This window comes from Sapajus apella, unplaced genomic scaffold (genome assembly GCF_009761245.1).
Source record: "Sapajus apella isolate SASKATOON/1434 unplaced genomic scaffold, GSC_monkey_1.0 scaffold70, whole genome shotgun sequence".
NCBI lineage: Eukaryota > Metazoa > Chordata > Mammalia > Primates > Cebidae > Sapajus > Sapajus apella.
Genome location: NW_022437010.1, coordinates 8123820 through 8142839, shown reverse-complemented (window position 1 = coordinate 8142839; position 19020 = coordinate 8123820). Strand labels below are relative to the sequence as shown.

The 19020-nt window shown below is 50.6% G+C and overlaps 2 protein-coding genes across 7 annotated transcripts in view; one reads left to right on the top strand and one right to left on the bottom strand.

Moving 5' to 3' along the window:
- Positions 1-1578: 1578 nt before the first annotated feature.
- Positions 1579-10661, top strand: PSMG4 (proteasome assembly chaperone 4). Its single transcript, XM_032250073.1, is given in 5 exon segments — positions 1579-1872; positions 6789-6864; positions 7313-7410; positions 7413-7443; positions 10446-10661. Coding segments are annotated over 5 exon segments (501 nt in total). The 5' UTR covers positions 1579-1698; the 3' UTR covers positions 10568-10661.
- Positions 10662-11894: 1233 nt separating this feature from the next.
- The window catches only part of SLC22A23 (solute carrier family 22 member 23), a 186726-nt gene continuing 179600 nt past the window's right edge, over positions 11895-19020 (bottom strand). For 3 of the 6 annotated variants that reach the window (XM_032250060.1, XM_032250062.1, XM_032250065.1), the window contains one exon: positions 11895-16384. In XM_032250060.1, coding sequence (XP_032105951.1) covers positions 16027-16384 — 358 coding nt within the window. In that variant the 3' untranslated portion in view covers positions 11895-16026. Of the gene's footprint in view, positions 16385-16643; positions 17567-19020 lie in introns of those variants that run through there. The other 3 variants (XR_004260379.1, XM_032250063.1, XM_032250064.1) reach the window with 3 other exon arrangements.

The following is a 19020-nucleotide window of genomic DNA, read 5'->3' as shown; positions in this document are numbered from 1 at the left end:
ACAAAAAACAGTACTGATTCCGCTGATATAAAACTCAGGAAAATGCAAACTCATCTGTGCAGCAGGAAACAGCTCAGTGGTTAGGGCAGGAGTGATTACTGAGGAGCAAGAGGGGTACTGGACGCATTCACTCTGTGGACTGTGATGGCTTCACTGGTTATACGTGTGTCAAGACTCCAATTTGTACACTTTAAATACATGCAGTTATTGCATGTTAATCACATTTTAATAAAGCTGTTTAAATATTGACCTGGAAGCAAACTGTATTATTGAATCATCGATAATTAGCAAATAGAACAAAACGATGGAAAATGCCCTCTTAAACTTCAAGTCAACTTAGATCTATTAGAGATTTAAAAAACAGATCTTTTATGGGGTTCCAAGTTAAATCCTAAAGTCAGGTGTAACAGAATCTGACAAAATGGGCTTTTTTCTTTTCCCACCTTCTCAACCCATTGAAGCCTTCCTTATTTCAACTCTGTAATGTCCCAAAGAGTTTAAATTAAGGGGTCTTTCCATGGGTATGACAATGGGATGATTCATGGTGCTTCCCATGAAACTCTATTGCGATCCTTTCTACTTCTCTGAAAAGTACGTTTTTTTGTTTTTTTTTTTTTTTTTTTTTTTTTTTGAGACGGAGGTTTACTCTTGTTACCCAGGCTGGAGTGCAATGGCGCGATCTCGGCTCACCCCAACCTCCGCCTCCCGGGTTCAGGCAATTCTCCTGCCTCAACCTCCTGAGTAGCTGGGATTACAGGCACACGCCACCATGCCCAGCTAATGTTTTGTATTTTTAGTAGAGACGGGGTTTCACCATGTTGACCAGGATGGTCTCTATCTCTTGACCTTGTGATCCACCCGCCTCGGCCTCCCAAAGTGCTGGGATTACAGGCTTGAGCCACCGCGCCTGGCCAAGTACCTGTTTTTATTTGCATTTTGCAGATGAGGAAACTGAGTCTCAGGGAGGTTAAGGGTGTAGTCCGAGGCCCATGCTTGTACACGATTACAGCTCGGGGCTCGGCGTCCAAAAGGGTGCCTGCCCATCCTCCTGTCAACTTAGTAGACACAATTTTCCTTTCTAAAGGCTTTCTCCCAATACCCTTGCCATTCTTAGTTACGGCTAGCTACAATGGAAGCCTCCGTGGAGTTAAGGCACTGCTAGGAGGAGGAGGTGGGACGGGAGATGGCTGTTCTCAGAGTGCTTAAAGAACTAATTAAAAGTGAATGTCTGTAGGGCGCAGTGTCAAGGCCTGGGAAGGCGGTGCGGCTGGCTTCGGTCCTTGAATGCCCCGCCTCAATAATAATATATTAATTAGGGTGGGGGGGAACAAAGCGAGGGAAATTCCACTGGGCGCACGTGGCTCCTAGAGGCCACCATCGGACTCTGAGACTAAAATGGGTTTTCCCGGCGAGTCCAGAGAGGTAATGGAGTGCAGGAGAGGCCGGCATGACAGCCCGGGACAGCGAGGCCAAGTCTCGGCCTGCTCAGCTCAGGGCCGGCAGCCGCCCCGCCCCGCCCACGGCCCCAACCCAAGCCCTTTCCGACTCGCTCCGCCCTGGCCACGCCCCTTACCCCGCCCCTCCGGGACCGAAAGCGAAAGCGCGCTCGGCCTTTCGGCGCTCGCTCGATCGGGTCTGGCCGAGCCGGCGGCGTTGACGACCGGCGTTTGGCGCCGTGGGCCCGGAGCTGAGGGCGGCATGGAGGGTCCGGTGGCCGCCGCGGCCTGGGACGTTTCCCTGCACAACTTCAGCGCGAGGCTGTGGGAGCAGCTGGTCCACTTCCACGTCATGCGGCTGACGGACTCTCTGTTCCTGTGGGTGGGGGCCACGCCGCACCTGCGCAACCTCGCCGTGGCCATGTGCAGCCGTTACGTGAGTGCCTGGCAGCAGAGGGTGCGGGCGGCGGGGTGGGGGCGCAGGGGCGCGGGGACGGCGCGAGCCCCAGGCCTCTCCTGGCTCCAGTGGTCGCCCGACTCTCCCGAAGCCCTCCCGCGGGATGTCTTAGGGAACCCGCGGGCGCCCGGGCCTGCACCACCCCGGGAGCTGAGCGCGGGCCCCGAGCCCCTCTCCCTGTCCCGCCGCCCTGCGGCTGCGTCCCTTGGTCTCTGTAGGTGAGAATGTCCTGGGCACGCCACGCGCGCGCTGGGGGACTCGTCTACCTCGTAGCTCTCGTGCCATCTGGATTTTGACCACACTGATAAGTTTTTACGGGACTCCTGCTTCTCTTCTTGATACCTCAGGCACCTCGCAACAGGCACACACCAGGCTCTCTCCCCCAAACCTTTCCCCCCTCCGCCTTTGCGGCCCTGTAATGGCAGCTCCATCCTCCTGGCTGTGCGCTCGGAGCTTCGCTGTCGTCTTTGATTCATCTTTCTTCACACTCCTCTTTCTCAGCATTCCACGCGCTGATTCTCCAGGCACTGCCGCCAGTCAAAGCAGACAAAACGCAAGCCCCCCTCACCTCCTTCACCTTGCCACGCTGGGCCGAGCCCGGGACATCACCATCTCCCCTCCCCTCCCGCCTTTCCGGCGTTCCGCGTCGCTGCCTGGTGTCTCCTGGTTTCCTGGGGCCGCTGTCGGGAAGTGTCACAGACCTAGCGACTTAAAACAACAGAGGTTTATTCTCACAGTTCCGTAGGCCGGAAGTCTGAAATCACGGTGGCGGCTGAGTTGGTTCCTCCTGGAGGCCCCGATGGAGAAACCATCCCATGTCTCTCTCTGCTTCTTACGGTGCGGGCGATACTGCGTGGCCCTTGGCTTGCCGATGCCTCACTCCAGTCTCTGCCTCTGCCATCGCGTGTCCATCTTCTGCCTGTGTGTCTCTCTCTGTATTTCCCTCTTCTTTTTAAAACATTAAACATTTTTATTTATTTATTTTAGGCTAGTCAAGTGGAGGAGTGGGAGTGGAAAAGGAACAGGAAATCTGACTGCTTGTGATCGGTTAGGTGTAAACACCACTGCTCTTGGACCAGTCCCTTCTGTTTTTTTTTAAAATTTATTTATTTTTATTTATTTATTTTATTTTTTAGAGGCAAGGTCTCTCTCTGTCACCCAGGCTGGAGTACAGTGGCATTATTATAGCTCACTGTCACCTCAAACTCCTGGGCTCAAGTGACCCTTCTTCCTCAGCCTCCCGGGTAGCTAGGACTACAGACATGTGCCACCATACCTGGCTAATTGTTTTTTTTTTTTCTGGAGATGGGGGGCTTCACTATTTTGCCCAGGCTGTTCTTGAACTCCTGGCCTCAAGTGATGATCCTCCTTCCTCAGTCTCCCAAAGTGAGTCTGACTCTTTTCTCATAAGGACATCAGTAATGTTGGATTAAGGGCCCACCCTACTCCAGTATAACTTTGTCTTAAATTAGATTTTTTTTTTTTTTTTTTTTGAGATTAAGGCCTGCTCTGTCACCCAGGCTGGAGTACAATGGCGCGATCTCCGCTCACTGCAACCTGTGCCTCCCAGGTTCAAGTAATTCTCCTGCCTCAGCCTCCCGAGTAGGTGGGATTACAGGCACGGGCCATCATGCTGGGCTAATTTTTGTATTTTTAGTAGAGCCAAGGTTTCACTCTGTTGGCCAGGCTGGTCTCAGAACTCCTGACCTCGTGACCCACCTGCCTTGGCCTCCCAAAGTGCTGGGATTACAGGCGTGAGCCACCGCTCCCAGCCTGAATTACATCTTAATTACATCTGCAGAGACCCTATTTCCAAACAAGGTCACATTCATAGGTACCCAGAGGTTAGCACTTCAGCATATTTTTTGCAGGGACACAATTCAGGCCACAACACTGCCTTGTAACCAGGGCAACAGAATGATAGTTTTAAGACTGAAGTTGGATATTTTCATTTCTCTGCTCAAAATCTTTCATGAGGTGAACTCAGAGCACCCAAAGACTCCAATGACCTTCGGGATCTGTTACGTCTTAGAGCTCCTCCCTGCCCTCACACTCGGCAGTGCTGGTCTTCCCGCCTTGTTAGCTCCCTCTCTCAGCTATTGAGTGTTCCACGGTGAGGTTTGTTTGCTTGTCCAGGGTGAGTGTGTGTATCCCTAGCTTCTGATGCACTGCTCTCTATGGCCCAGTGGAATGAATGAGTGAGGCCCCGTTAGTGAGACTATTCTGAAGCTAGTCAGGCAGTGAAGACTGAGGAGGCTGGGGGCAGGAAGTCATGGGCAAGCCCTTTAGTTGTGCCTGACAGTACCTGGAAAGGCCTCAGGAAGGAGATGGCATTTGAATTCTTTTCTTTCCTTATTTTAAAGAAACCTCTGTTGTTTTAAGCCATGTGGTTTGTGGCACTTCCTGGGTGTTTCCTATTTTTTTTTTTTTTTTAATTTTCTGGAGTGTCCTGGTGGTGGGCCTTTGAGCAGGTGGCAGTGCAGGAGGCCTGTGGGCACCCGGGTGATGGGTGGGGCCGTGTGCTCTGTGCTACCTCGCATTCTTTCTTTAATCCCAAGGCTTTAGTAATAGTGGGCAAGGCTTTGGGCACTGGTCAGATCCGGTGCCGCTTCCTTGTGCCCCTTTGTGCAGTGTTGGTTTGGGCTGGTAAGGTTGGAAGAAGTAGGCTCCTCTTGTGGGCGGCTTTGGTCACCCCACCACATGGTGGTCACAGCTCCCAGTGGGGTGTATTTTCTCATCTGGAAAGAGACCCTCCAGCAAGGCCAGGCAGGAAAAGGAACAGGGGACTGATTCAGTTATCTGACCTGTCAGAAGTCCAGCCCCACTCTTCACTGGCCACAGTGTGCCTGGAAGTTCTCACCAGGGGCAGAGGGCTGAGGCAGCTGGGGAAAAGAGGTGCAGGCCTTAGCCTAAGGCAGGAAGCACAAGCTTCCTGTGGCCTGTGGGCTGGCCCTTCATCTACTGTCCATGCAGGTAGAGTCTATGGAAGCTTTTGCACTTTGGTGGCAGGGCTGAGAAGTTCTAATAGAGACTTTGTAGCCCATAAAGCCTAAACTCCTTACTCTTTGGCCCCTCTCAGGAATTTTACCAGCCCACGTGTGGAGATTGGCTCCAGATGATGTGTGAGGTCTCCTTCCTCCCGCTTCCCCAAACTCCTATGTGTGAGACTGTAGGGAACAGAAACCATGCAACCTGGAGCTGGCTGACCTTGGATTGAGCAGGGATTTTTGGTGCCCAGAGAGGCTGTAGGACTAGCGACACTCCAATTTCATCTGTCCCAACTATATCGACTAGTGACACTGAGCGAAGCTGGCCCGGGACCTGGGGCCCTGTCTGTTCCAGGATTCTTAGACCCCCAGCTGGTTTTAGGAGTGGAAGGTGGTGCTTCAGCTGCAGCAAAGCCTCTGGGTTTGCATCTGCTGTGAGACCGCAGTCCTGGTGTGATTTTGGAAATAATGAACTGTGAAGAAGGGTAACACGAAGCGGGGGGCTTTACATTTAACTTTTGGTGGAAAAGACCAGCCTGGGTAAGGTAGATTTTCTTTTTTTCCAGGAGGTTTAACTGTAAATACTATTACCGTGCAGCTAAATGTTGAACTTGAGGAATCTGTGTACAGCAGGCTCATTAAGATCATATTTTTTTATATCGTTTTCAGTGAAAAAGCATACAGTAAATGCTTTCATCCTTCTGTGTATTTTGATCTCTAGTCTTTTATACCCCTGAACAGAATCTGTCTTTCGTAAAGTGGCTTTGAGCCTTTAGGAGATGAGCAGTGTCTTTGGTCTGTGCCCTGCTGTACTGTCGGACACGCAGTAGCTGTTTGTTCAGTTCACTTGTCCCCACCAGGACAGTTGGGGTGGCAGGGGGACCAAACCCCAAAGTCTCTGTACCTCTAAAAATCTTGCCACTTTCCAAGATTCTCAGACCTCTGTATCCAGGCTGCTTATCCTAGAAATCTGCTGTTTTGATAAAAGCAATTTTGGCCATATTACCAATAATTTTTTTTTTTTGGGTGTATCCTGCTCCCAAATCTAGTGGTAGTTTACTTTTTTTTTTTCTTTTAATAAAAATGCAGAAACAGGGTCTCACTTTGTTGCCTAGGCTGGTCTCAAACTCCTGGTCTCAAGCAGTCCTGCCTCCACAGGCTCCCAAAGTGCTGGGATTATGGAACTAGCTAGACATTTTTAATGGTGAGAGATTACTCCCAAAGTAGTTGGGAGCAGGTTACCCCCGCACCTCCGAAGGGCCCATTGGTTGATGTGAGCATCACTGGTACTGCTCTTTTCACCTTATTGCTTCTTGTCTGAAATGCGGTTGGCCAAGCATATTCAGAAGTTGTTATTTTCCCTATTTGGATGCTGGTGGCTGGTGCCCTTTCTCAAAGTCATAGGGCACTTGCTGACCCCGAGGAGCCCGCAGGGGCTGGAGTGGCATGGTCCCTCATAGGCTGAGATTAGGCATCTTGCCTCTGTGCTAGCTGCTGTGGGGTGCCAGGCACCAGGGCACAGGAGCCCAGACTGGGAGTCACTTCCTTCTTGCTGTGGCCTTAATGATCTTGTTTGTTTCCTTTTTGGTTGTAACGCTGACCTTCATTCAGCATGCTGTGGAGTTTCAGACCCTAAAATGAGCCCTTCATGTGAAATTGGTCCTGAAACTTATTAACAGCACTGTGGTTCCATCTTCATCTGTCCCAACTGTGTCGACCTCGTATGTGACATGGGGTCTACCTACTTGGCTGTTGACGGATGCCACCCCCTCTTTCCCTTGGTACCTGTGTCTGCCCTCTCAGAATCTGCCACTGCCGCCCTTGTGAAGAATCAGATGCCCCGACGCCAGAAGTGTGGCTGGCCTGTGGGAGCTGGAGAAGCTGCAGTGCCCTTTGTTTTTCTTTTAGGACTCCATCCCCGTGTCTACCTCTCTCCTTGGGGACACTTCCGACACGACCTCCACTGGCCTTGCCCAGCGCCTAGGTACGTACCCACGGCTGGTGCTGCAAGCCAGCCAGGTGGGAGCCCCACTCTAATGGAACCATGAGGCAAGTCCCTTTGGAAGTAAAGAATCTTTATGCTAAGAACAATCACCTCATTGCTGCTGGGAAGCTCAGACCTTTTCATGTTGTGCCTTCTTTAAGGGACACGTCTGTGCCCACCTGTCACCGCCACTGTCCCAGGGCTGGCCTGTCCCCAGAGGATGCCCACTTCGTCCTTGGCTGCGTCCTTGAGTCCACAAGCCGATTTCCCTTTCATAAGTGCATCATCTCCTCCTGGGAGAAGAGAGTGAGCAGTGCCCATTGCCCCTGTGCGCAGTGGCTCAAGGTGTAGCCTCCAGGGTCTTAGGAGGAGTCAGTGCAGCTGGTGGAGCAAGTGTCACCTCTGTGCAGGAAGGACTGTCCTTCACTTACAGTGTGATGCCCCTCAGGGCTGGGAGGGGAGACTGGCCTGGCCTGCGAGTGTGGTGTAGAGCGGGGATTAAGCAGAGACAATGAGGCTGAAGGCTCCGCTGCTCCCACACCCCAGCACATACTTCCTGTACATACCCAGGTGGGCCAGGTAAGGATGCTGTGTGTTCTGCGATGCGCAGCCCCAGTGCCTGTGGCTGGTGTGCACAGCATGTCTGTCTCCTGCCCAGGCCTGGCCATCTCCAGCATGCCCAGCTGCTTCTGCTGTGGAGTCAGTGACGGAGCCCCTCTGTGTCTTGGGCAGAGAAGGACCTGATCCCTGACAAGCCGGAACCTCTGTGTCAGTCACACTGAGGAGAGTACACATGAACAGCATGGCATGTGGCCCCGGGGAGCACTGGCCAGCGCGGGAAGGCAGGGAAGGGTGGAGCGTCCCCAGCAGGCTCAGGGCAGTGTGTGGAGAGGACGGAGGTCAGGGAGGACACAGGTCAGCATTTCAGGAACTCACAGTATCCTTTTTCACTGCCCTGGAGGTAGAGACTTGACTTGTAAGTTACTTTGGTAATTTTTAACTAGGAAGTAATTTAAAATTTACAGAAAAGTGACAAAGAAGATAGAATTCCTGCTTAGCTTTTGCCCGATTTCCCAATTGCCGTCATTCCCTCTTTGTGTTTACATCTTTTTTTTCTGAGCCACATGAAAGTAAAAGCCCCCTTTTGTGTCTGTGTTACCTTGTGTTTGTGAATATGTAAGGGGTAGCACTTAGATGGAATAGGTTACTGTGTGGCCCTGGCTGGTGGGAGAAGGCTCAGGAAGGTATTCATATTTATACAGACAGAAAGCTGGGTGGGGTTGCAGAGAGACACTCCAGTAGAGAAGGTGCTGAGAGCTTGTCTGGCAGGCTGTAAATAACTTTTATATCAATAAGGTAAATTAGGCTCCAGAATATCTGTGAGATGGAGGCCTTGTATCTGTATGCAAAAAAGGGGTTCCCAGTATCTCGACGAGTCGAGTGTGCTGTGGCTTCCAGCATCTCTGAAGGGACTGGTGCTGCAGAGCTCAGACCAAGAAGGGGTTGTCCAGCAAAGTCCTGTGCTGTGCCAGTTGTCTGGAGCCTGGGCCTTGGCCCTAAAGTTGAAAATGCACTGTAATGAAAAGGGAGCGGTGTCCCGAATCAGTATCTTACCTGGGAGATGAAAGCAAGTTCGGAAAGGGAAGGCCTGGGGGGTTCTGAGTAGCTCTGGAAGCATCGCAGGAGTTGGTGTGGCCAAGGGGACCCACCCTCCTATGGCTCTGGAGGGCATAGCTTGGGTCTGAGGGGGATGATGCCTCCACACACAGCTTTGTTTCCCGGAAGTCCTGTCTTTGCAGTTGGAGCAATTGGAATCCCAGGGGACCCCCTTGGGGTAGAGGGGATCTTCCTGCCCCGGGGAGAGGGCAGGGTGTGACTTATAGACTCCTCCTGGCCAGCCTTGGCGAGCCCCCGCTTCCTACCACATTGCCTGCCTTCAGATCACCCTCTACAACAGTGGCCCCAGCCTGCCTAATGGAGCTAGGAAAGGGTGGGGCTGGTCCCCGCAGGGCTGAGCAGATAACTGGGCACAGCTGTCTGCCTGTGGCGCACACTGCACCCAGCACAGTGGTGGGAGGCTCTGTGCTAAGTACTGTAAGCTGTTCTTTAACACCAGCTCTTGGAATAACCGAACAGCTGCCTTTCTCCACACACATTCCTTTTTTTTAATAAGAAAAACCGCTTTACTGAGATGTAAACACATGCCATACAATTCAGCAGCTGTCCTCAGGCAGAGGGTGGGCTCACCACCTTCTCATTTTCTCATAGGTGCATTGGCTGCCCTGTAAGGACAGTCAGTTAAGTAATACCCAAGATCCTTTCAGCCCTAAAAATCACAAGGCCTTGTACAGCAGAAAAACAGGCCTTTGGGGTCTTGGGCTCTCTCCTTCCTCGATTTACAAACAAAGCTGGAAGAGGTGTCTAGGCCATGACGAGGCCTCTGCCCGCGCCTGCACCCCTGAGCGAGACTGCCTCTCAGGGTTCTTCGTGGGACTGTAGCTCAGACAGCAGCAACTGAAAGGACAGAACTGCCTGTATGAGATCCTGTGACATGTGTTCCAAATCGGCCTTTAGTAATGGTGCCGGTGGCCTGGTGTCCCTCAGCCTCACCACACCACCTTTCTGCCTTTTGGTGATGAGGCTAAGTACCTGGTTACCATATGCAGAGATGGGGACAGGTCAGTGCCTCTCCAGGGGTGAGTAGATCCTGCACCGGCCCTGGGTGTGGGTGTGGGGGAGGCTGAGGGAGGAGGCCCCTCAGTGGGGCAGGCAGCATTGAACTGCCTTAGCCTTCCCGCCCACATGTTTTCAGGGTATCAGCTTTTAGATTCTGGGCATGTGACTCTGCTTGATTTTTGCATTTGGCCCAATGTGCACCTCAGCTATTTTTTATTGATTCTGTGGAAAGGGGCCAAAACTTACATTCACTAGAAAATTACATGTGTGTCCATATGCCTATCTATATATACACACACACATGAATATCTATGTGTATATACACATACATGCAAATGCATGGAAATGTAGAATTACCATTGGGAGAGAAGTGGAACTGGTTAGGGGTGGGGTGGTGCTGAAGGAGAACTTTAATTTTTTATTTTAAATACTTTATTTTTTGTGTTTTTAAAAAATTAAGAAAAAATGAGAACACCAAAAACCCGTCTGTGTAGAGCTGAGGTTCTTAAGCAGTGCAGGGCACCTGCAGGGCCTGTTCCCGAAGACAGCTGGTCCCACATCCTGGCTTTCTGGTTCAGGAGGGCTGGGTGGGGTTCAGGAGGGCTGGGTGGGGCTCAGGAGGGCTGGGTGGGGTCCAGGAGCTGCCTCTCGAACAAGTCCCAGGGAGGCTGCTGAGGTGGGGCCTGCCCTTCAGAACCCCGGGTCAGGCGCAGAGACTGGGAGAGGCCTGAGTGACTCGTCTACATTTGCAGCACCTGTCTGAAGAGCATCGTGGAGATTGGAGCTTTCTTCTTGCCCTCCAACCCCATCCTCTTTCCGAGCATTGCCCAGCTGCATGTGGGTGTGAGGAACATGGGCCTGCAGTGTTTCAGGAGTGGCTATACCAATGTGTTTTCTCTTTTTAGCAAGGAAGACCAACAAACAGGTGTTTGTCAGCTATAACCTTCAAAACACAGACAGTAACTTCGCATTACTTGTAGAAAACAGGATCAAGGAAGAGATGGAGGCTTTCCCTGAAAAGTTCTAGCTGAGTGGCAGCAGTGAGAATTTGTAACTTATGTACAATGTACATGTAAATAAATGGATTGAATTTTGATTTGTCATCAGGCTGCTTTCCCATTTTGTTTTTAAGGGGTTAATCTTTTGAGCTTCCTTCTCAGCAGTGTGTGGGCCAAAAGGCATATACTGAGCCACCTGGGGAAGGTGAGGCAGAGTGGGAGGTACACACGTCCTCATTTGGGTCTGAGTGCTAGAGGTATGAAATGGGATTTTTGTTGGGATTGAAGGCTGTAATCTAATAATCTAAAAGAGTTTCAATCAGACATGACTGTTATGTACATCTAGAATTAAAGTGCTTTATAAATATGCTTTAGCTTTGTGTGTGCATTCCCCAGAATTCTGCCTTGTGAACGGATGCATTGATCTCTTCATTGCAGTGACCCCTCCCCAGGGCACTTCTCTTCTTGCTGTGTTCTCCCTAAACCCTTCCTCTGGGGGCTCCTTTTTTGCTGTGTTCTCCCTAAACCCTTCCTCTGGGGGCTCCTTTTTTGCTGTGTTCCCTTTTGGGCCTACATTTGAGTACCTCCCTGTGTTGCCCCATTACTACATTTGTGGTCTGGTGAAGTCTGACTTCTCTAGGCTCTGTCTCCTCATCTATGAAGTGGGAGTAATCCCCACATTGCTCAATTCTTGTTAAGATTAAATAGGTAGGTAGAAATGCTTTGCAAACTATGGCATTTTGATGTCAATTATGGTTTTATCCCCTTTTTATGGATTCATAGGCTTCGGGTCCATCTTGCTCTTCCTGTCATTTCATCGTCTTCCCTTCTTCCCTCTCTTCTATCCCCAATCCAGAGTACCTCAGGCACCTGCTTTGGTCATTTGTACACCTTAGCCTTTAATCTTTAATCCTACCACTTGAAGTAGGTTCCAGTCTTGGCCCTTCTCCAGAGGTTCAGATGGTCTGGGGCCCAGGCTTTGGCAGGATTGAAAGCTTCCCTGGTGCCTCTGCGCAGGCAAGGTTGAGGACCACTGGCAAAGAAATTCCTAACTTTGGGGTCCATCTGAACCCTTTTGTTCAGAGGCAGATGGTTCAGGACCCTGTAACATGTTTCATCCAGAGGGAGAGTCTCGCACTGAGCCAGCGGCAGGCAAATAGAGGTGGTGACCCTGGCCAGGATGGAAAGGCGCTTCGGAGGAGTAAGTCTGTGGTTCCGGGCGCTTCTCTCCTTTGCAGACTTTCCGTGCTAACCTCAAGGCCTTGGCCAGCCTCATCGCAGCTTGCAAAGCTGAGTGGACACCTCTCTGGGAATATAATAGTAAGTGACACAAAATCAGGGCTATGGAGAGAAGAGTTTGGTATAAATACTTTATTAAAGAAATATTGTCATTTTTGTTAAAAAATACTACATTAGAGAAGAGAGTTTTGGGTTACCAGTCTTTCCTCACAGAATCACAGTGTAAGATACTCATTCTTGAGACGTCTCTAGGAACCTTCAGACCACGGATCAGCAGAACATAAATGAACAAGGGAAAAAAATTCCTCTTAATTTTACTGATGGCCCCCATCTCTCAGGTGGTCTGAGAGTGGCACTCGGTAAACAGTGTGTGTTTAATCCAGCCTCTGCCTCTGACTACCTTTAAGACCAGGACTCGAAGCAGAGTGAGCTGCCTCCCTCCACCCACCTCGGGGCGAGTGAAGACACAGCTTACAGAGGCGTTAAAAGTAGTGATGCAGTGAGGTCTGAATGAACACGGAGGACTTTATTACTCATCAGTGGTAGTGAAATGCCCTTCGTTGGATACCATCATCAGGTGAGGTAGGGAAGACATTCCAGAGGAAATCTGTTAATGGGGCAACATTTTTATTTCTGTACATTTACATACAAATTTTCCCCAAAGGTACAACAGATGCGACACCATGCAGACACGCAGCTGTGAAGGACAGTTCAGAACTCAGTGTAAGCTTGTGCTATGAAGCAGCACCTTCAGAGAATCCCCACCCACACGTACAGAAACACAGTTACTATGTTACAACCTCAGGACAGGGAGGGAAGTGTTGGCAGCTAGACAGGACACACCATGCTGCTTTTCCAAAAACACACAGGGCACATGGAAGTGAGGCGGTGCCTTCCAGACAAGAGGACAGTGGGAGTGCGGGCCTCCCCGCGCGTGCGGCACTTGGGCCGGGCGTTGTGATGTCACAGGCTCACTTATGGCACGCACAGTTCGGGATTGCTCGTTTGGCTCTAGGAAGTGGTGGTGTCTTGAGTGCGATACTTCCCTTCCCTTAGGAGGTTTCTTTTTTTTTTTTTTTTTTTTTTTTCTGTTCTGTAGCCAAACCATCTTACCAGCCCGTCCAGATGCAGGTGATCTTACTGTCAGTAAACAAAAACATTTAACCCTTTTTCCTGTTTGTCTTGGGTGGTAATAATTAGAGTATTTGATAAGAGTTTGACTTCAGGAAAAGAAGTGAAGAAATGTTCAGCTCCATGTCAGGTGTTCACAATTGTGCATAACTTTTATTGAAAGGCTGACAGGTAGGCTGGTAGAAGGCAGGGGTGTGTGGAGGAGAGTAGCAGGGGGTGGGAGGGCCAAATTGCAACGCTGGGTGCCTGAGAAGGGTCTCTCTATTAGCCAGGAAGGGAACAGGACTGAGGGGCTCAAGCGTGACAGACTGCTGGGAAGCAGGCGGCTGTAGCAGCCTCCCCTGCAGAGCCCGGTGGCCTAGACGCGTGTCAGGCCTGCGTGGGCCCTGCCGCCTTGCTCACTTGGTACCAGATTTCCTGGGTCTGTGCCCACAAAGAAGTGTTGCTGCTCCGGTAACATTTCATAAAGGTGTTCCTTGGCAGCCTCAGATATCCCTAGGCTGAAGCTGCAACAGAACAGGCACCCAGCCTCCTCCCGAGGCTGCACTGGGAGGAGAGCTGTGGGACTGCCTTGCCGTCTGAGAGACGTAACCCGCTGACCGTCGGCAAGTCAGCCTCACACCCGCTGGACTCTGGTCCCAAGAGCCCAGGCCTAAAGCTAGCCTCTTTTCCAGTCACTGATGGATTAATCCTGATGGCTGAAGTGCTGAGTACTGTCTTCGTTGGACCTTCGTTGGAGGTTTTTTATTGTCATTTGAGGTGGAGATCAGAGACCACGACCGGAAGAGTAGAGTGCTGTACCTTGCCACCACCTTCCTAGAGACTTCTGGCAACACTCTCCCGCTTCAGTTTCTAAAAAAACTATTTGCATGACCAGTATGCGACTGCTTGCAACTTCCATCACTTAGCAAGTCCTTCCACAATACAGCAAGTGGACTGCAGGGTGGCCTGGTGCTGAGGGCGATGGGTGCAGACGTACACACGTCCAGGTGCAGGCGTACACACGTCCAGGTGCAGGCTTGGGGGCCTCGCGGGACCCTTCCCACCTTCCCTGCTTCCCCAACTGCCTACTGGCCTGGCTGCTGGACAGGTCCTATTCTGTGCATAATGGGATTTGTTGACAGGTAGCTTTGTAGCAAGTACTCCAAAAAAGGTAAAAGGAATTTCACAGATTTGGCACGCAAAGCCTGCACAGATCTAAAGAAAGGCCTTTGTATAGGTGAATGCAAACTAATGTTGAGACATGGAAATGTGACTTTAAAAAAGAGGGAAGGTGAGGAGGAGCTGGACGTGGAGAAAGGGGAGGTGGGGAGAGGCTGGCCAGACAGCCCCCTTCCTGGGCGTCTCAAGACCCCAGGTGTTGGCATGGCCCAGCCACTGGAAACACGTGGCCGTGAGTCTGCTTGCCTCTTGCTGTGTCTTTACATATCACTAGGCTCCTACTGATGTGCGGACCGGATGTGGAGACACGGGTGGAGACAGCAAGAAGCAGGCCAGGTGGAAAGCTGGAAGGGGAGAAAGTCAACCCCTTTTCTGCCCTGTGAATTTTAGCAACTGTCGGAAGTCAGTTCATTGTCTCACCTAGGCCTGAGACCACAATTTCCCTGGATGGACACAGCCCACGGCAAAGACATACTTTGAGAAGGGGTGAATTGAACAATTCCAGTCAGAAGCCAGGCTGTCCAGAAAAGCTGGTGCCCAAGTTGCTGTAAAGTGGTGCCTGCCTTTACCAAGGAGGCTGTCTCTTAGCGGCCCTGGGTGTCCTGCATGATTCCTCTGAAAATGCCAAGAGGAAACCTTCACTTTCTGGGGCGAAACGAGGAACACGAAGAAACCCTTGGAGATCGCGGCAGGGGCAGCGTTGAGCTTTGGTGAGTTATTGCTTTCTCTCAATTTGTATTGGTGCCTTTGAGAGGCTGGAGGTCATTTGTACTCACCTATGAGGATTCAATCTTGGCTCCCTGCCCGAATTCCTGTCTCTGTGCTGAGCGAATGACTAAAAGCAGGAAGCCGGCCCAGGAAGGCAGGCGTGAGGGGGCCCAGCTCCTGCAGGTGCTTCCTGGAGTGATGTCTGAGGTGACGGCCATCTAAGCTGGTGATCTTCGTGGTGTGTGCTCGAGGTGTGGGTGATGGGTGTGTGTGGGAGGGCAGCCCCGCTTCTGTGGATTTGCCTCCACCATCTTTTTGAGTTATTTTTCTACTGTTTGTAGCTTTGAAAGGAGCCATGTTTTCAAGTAGTGCTGGCACAAGGGCTGGCTGTGCACGAGCGCTGTTCTGCTGGAGCCAGTCTGGGAGAGGAGGAATAAAAACGAGCACAGCTCAGGCCTCGACGCATCTGTTAGCTGTGTACTCACAAAGCTGTGGCGATGTGACTGCTGCTCGGTTAAGATTTCTGGTGAAATGTTTAAGCTTTTTCTCCAAGAGCTTTCAGCATCAAGTACAAAAGGATGATCCTGAAGGAAAGGTGAAGCTGGTTTTAATGGTGTCTGGGGGCTGTTTTCTCCTGCACATGGAACAGAAGCTCTTACCTTACAAACAGAAAGGGAAAAAGGACCTTAAAAAACCATCACAGACTCTCTAGCAAAAGCCTAATTCATGTACATTTCACTCTGTCTAAAATGCAGTCCTGGAAACGCTCCACGGTCACGTCCTGCTTCTGCACACAGGCAGGCGGCGTCGGGGGTTCCTGATGGCCGAGGTAACATCTGGCTCCTGGGTGCTGCGAGGAGCCGCGTCCCATCTCTGGAGAGGGGCGGGCCACGGCCGTGATCACTGTAGCATCTTCCCAGAGTGCCTGTGTCTCGCTGCCGAAGGAGGTGATGCCACCTGTGATCAGTGAGAGGGAGAGGGAATAAAGTGCTTCTTGTAAAAATGACCAAAATAAATACAAACATTTAATGGCAGAAAAGAAAGTCTTGGAAGGGTTACTTCCAAAGAGTTTGTCTCCTCCGACCTGTGCTCCTTGGACTTTTGGAAAGACAGGATTTCCCCACACCACTTGAGGGGCTCAGCTTGGGTGGGGCAGCTTTCCCACCCCTGGCCATGTGTTCGGTCCCCGGTCTGTAAACCTGTGTCCAAGCTGCCCCAGATCCTTGAGCCCCAGTTTCTGCAGGCCCGGCTACATGGCCTTCATGCCATTGGCTGTGGCACCCTCAGGCAGCGTGTCCCCCGCGGCTGCGGCGTCGTGGAGGCCCGAGTAGTCCTTGAGCTCAGCATTGGTGAGCAGCAGTGGCTGCTCCCCCTTCTTGTGCGGCAGCAGTGGCTGGCGTGTGTAGTGCTCCCCATTGGAAATGTTCTCAGGCAGGTTCTGGTCCCTGCTCTCGGGCAGCAGGAGGATGCAGATGATGCAGATGAGCGTGCAGCAGGCAAAGATGATGTGGTGCAGGAAGTAGCCTTTCTGGTTGTGCAGCTCGATGATGGGTGCCGTCAGCATGCCGAAGCCTGCGCTGGCCAGCACCAGCCCCAGCCCGCCACATCTGCAGGGGGAGGGAAGCACAGGATGAGCCACTTCAGCTCAGCGGCAGGATCCCGGGAAAGCTCGAGGTGGACTGGGGAGCCGCCTCTATAGGGGCCCTGCTGCCCTGGGCACTGCCCAGTGTACCCCGACCTTGGACATCCCACACCACCTGCACCCCAGCTGTATCTGTCCAGGGCCACTCTAGGTCAGTGACTTGTTTTTCCTCATCAATTTGAAAATATTTACTTAATTTATCTTTTTAGTTTTTTTTTTTTTTTCTATTTTTATTGTTTTTTCAGGGCTGGGGGACCATGAGAACTTGCCTTAATATACAAGGAAAACCAAAATATAATTAAACTATGCCATTTCCCCAAGGCATGGTGGATTACCAAGGGTTAAAGAGGGTACTAAGGACATATCAGCAAGGACAGAGACTTTCTCTGTCATAACTGGAGAGATTGCAAGATACCTTAAAAGAGTGATGTCTTCACTGAGTTGATGTCCCACGTGTCTCCTAAAATTGCTCTGTGAACCACCAGTGGACACTGTCCCATCTCTGAGGATTGTGCCTGAAGGGTCCCTCAAATGAAGCTGTGCACTGACAGAGAGGGACTCACTGCAGCTCTGAGCTCAGGACAACCAAAACCCAGAAGGCTAGCCATTGATTTCCACTCCCTGCCTTGTGTGGGAGCGGCCGAGTCCAAGGATTAGTAGACACAACACCTACAAAACCCCTATCCCTTAAACCTCTCTACTTTGATCTAAAAACACATTACTGGAACTGAGGTGTTCTCTGGCCCCTGAGAAAGCAGTGCTGTGCCAGGCTGCAGTGGGACCATGGTGCTCGGGTAACAGTCCAGGGCAGAGAAGGCTGCCTGGTCCCCAGTTCTGGGGCCTCACTGAAGGGGGCAGGCAGAGGTGGCCTTGTCTCAAGGAAGTGGGATTGGAGTTGTCTGCCTATCTCCAGAGCAGCGGGCAGAGTGGACCTTTGGTTTGGGGAAGAGCTTTCTAATGGTGCTGCTCAAGAGTTAGGCACCCCCCTGGAGTGAAGAGACCTTTGTCTTTGGAGCTGCTGCGCCTGAGTGGGCTGAAAGGGAGGTCCCTACAGCAGGTAGGAGGCAGGTATGTGACTCCAGGTCTTGACTAGTCTGTGGTTCTCTTGGTTGGCATTATAAGTGGCTCCTAATTCACCAAGATTGTCCTACAAGGTTACAAGATACAAGGTCAACATACAAAAGTCAATTACATGTCTACATGCTAGCAACAAAACACCCAAAAATGAAGTCAAGAAAATTCCATCCACAGTCGGGTGTGGTGACTGATGCCTGTAATCCCAGCACTTTGGGAGACTGCGGCAGGTGGATCACAAGGTCAGGAAATCGAGACCATCCTCGCCAACATGGTGAAACCCATCTCTACTAAAAATACAAAAATTAGCTGGGCATGGTGGTGTGTGCCTGTAATCCCAGCTGCTCGAGAGGCTGAGGCAGGAGAATCATTGAACCTGGGAGGCAGAGGTTGCAGTCAGCTGAAATCGTGCCACTACACTCTAGCCTGGGCGACAGAGTGAGACTCCATTTAAAAAAAAATAAAAAAATCAATTCACAATAATATCCAATGAATAAAATGTTTAGAAATAACAAATGGAATGCAAGACTATATGCTGAAAAAGTTTACTGCTGAGAGAAAATTAAAAAGATAAAAATAGAGTGACATTCCATGTTCATGAATTGGAAGACTCAATACTGTAAAGAGGGTAATTCTTCTATAGATTCAACATAATCCCTATCAAAATTCCAGCTTTTTTTTTTTTTTTTGAGAAAACAGCCGATCCTGAAATTTATGTGGAAATGCAAAGGACTGAGAGTAGCCAAAAACAGTTTTGGTAAAGGACAAAGTTGGAAGGCTTGCCTTCCCAATTTCAAACTATAAAGCCACACTACTTAAGGCAGGTTGCTATTGGTGTATAGATCAATCAGTGGAACAGAATGGGGAGCTCAGAAACTAACCTTCATATTTATGGTCAACTGACTGTGGACAGAGGCAAATCCAGCAAGGGGGAAGGGATAGTTTTTCAGCAGGTGGTGCTGGGACAACAGGATATTCACATGCAAAAGAACGATGTTGGACCCTTCACATCATGCAAAAAAATGAACTCAAAATGGATCATAGAATCTAAGTGCCTAGACTCAGCTCAAACTATAATGCTACTAGAAGAAAACAAGAGAAAAGTATTGTGACCTTGGGTTAGGCAAAGATTCTTACACGTGACATCAAAAGAAGGATCCATAAAAGAAAAAGCTGGCCTGGTGCGGTGGCTCACGCCTATAATCCCAGCACTTTGGGAGGCTGAGGTGGGCAGATCACAAGGTCAAGAGATGGAGACGATTCTGGCCAGGATGGTGAAATCCCCTCTACTAAAAATTCAAAAATTAGCTGAGTGTGGTGGCACACGCCTATTGTCCCAGCTACCCTGGTGGCTGAGGCAGGAAAATCTCTTGAACCCAGGAGGTGGAGGTCGCAGTGAGCTGAGATACCGCACTCCAGCCTGGTGACAGAGTGAGACTTTGTCTCAAAAAAAAAGAAAAAAAGAAAAAGCTGATCAGTTGGACTTCCTTAGGATTAAAAACTACCCTTCAATAGATACATGTTTAA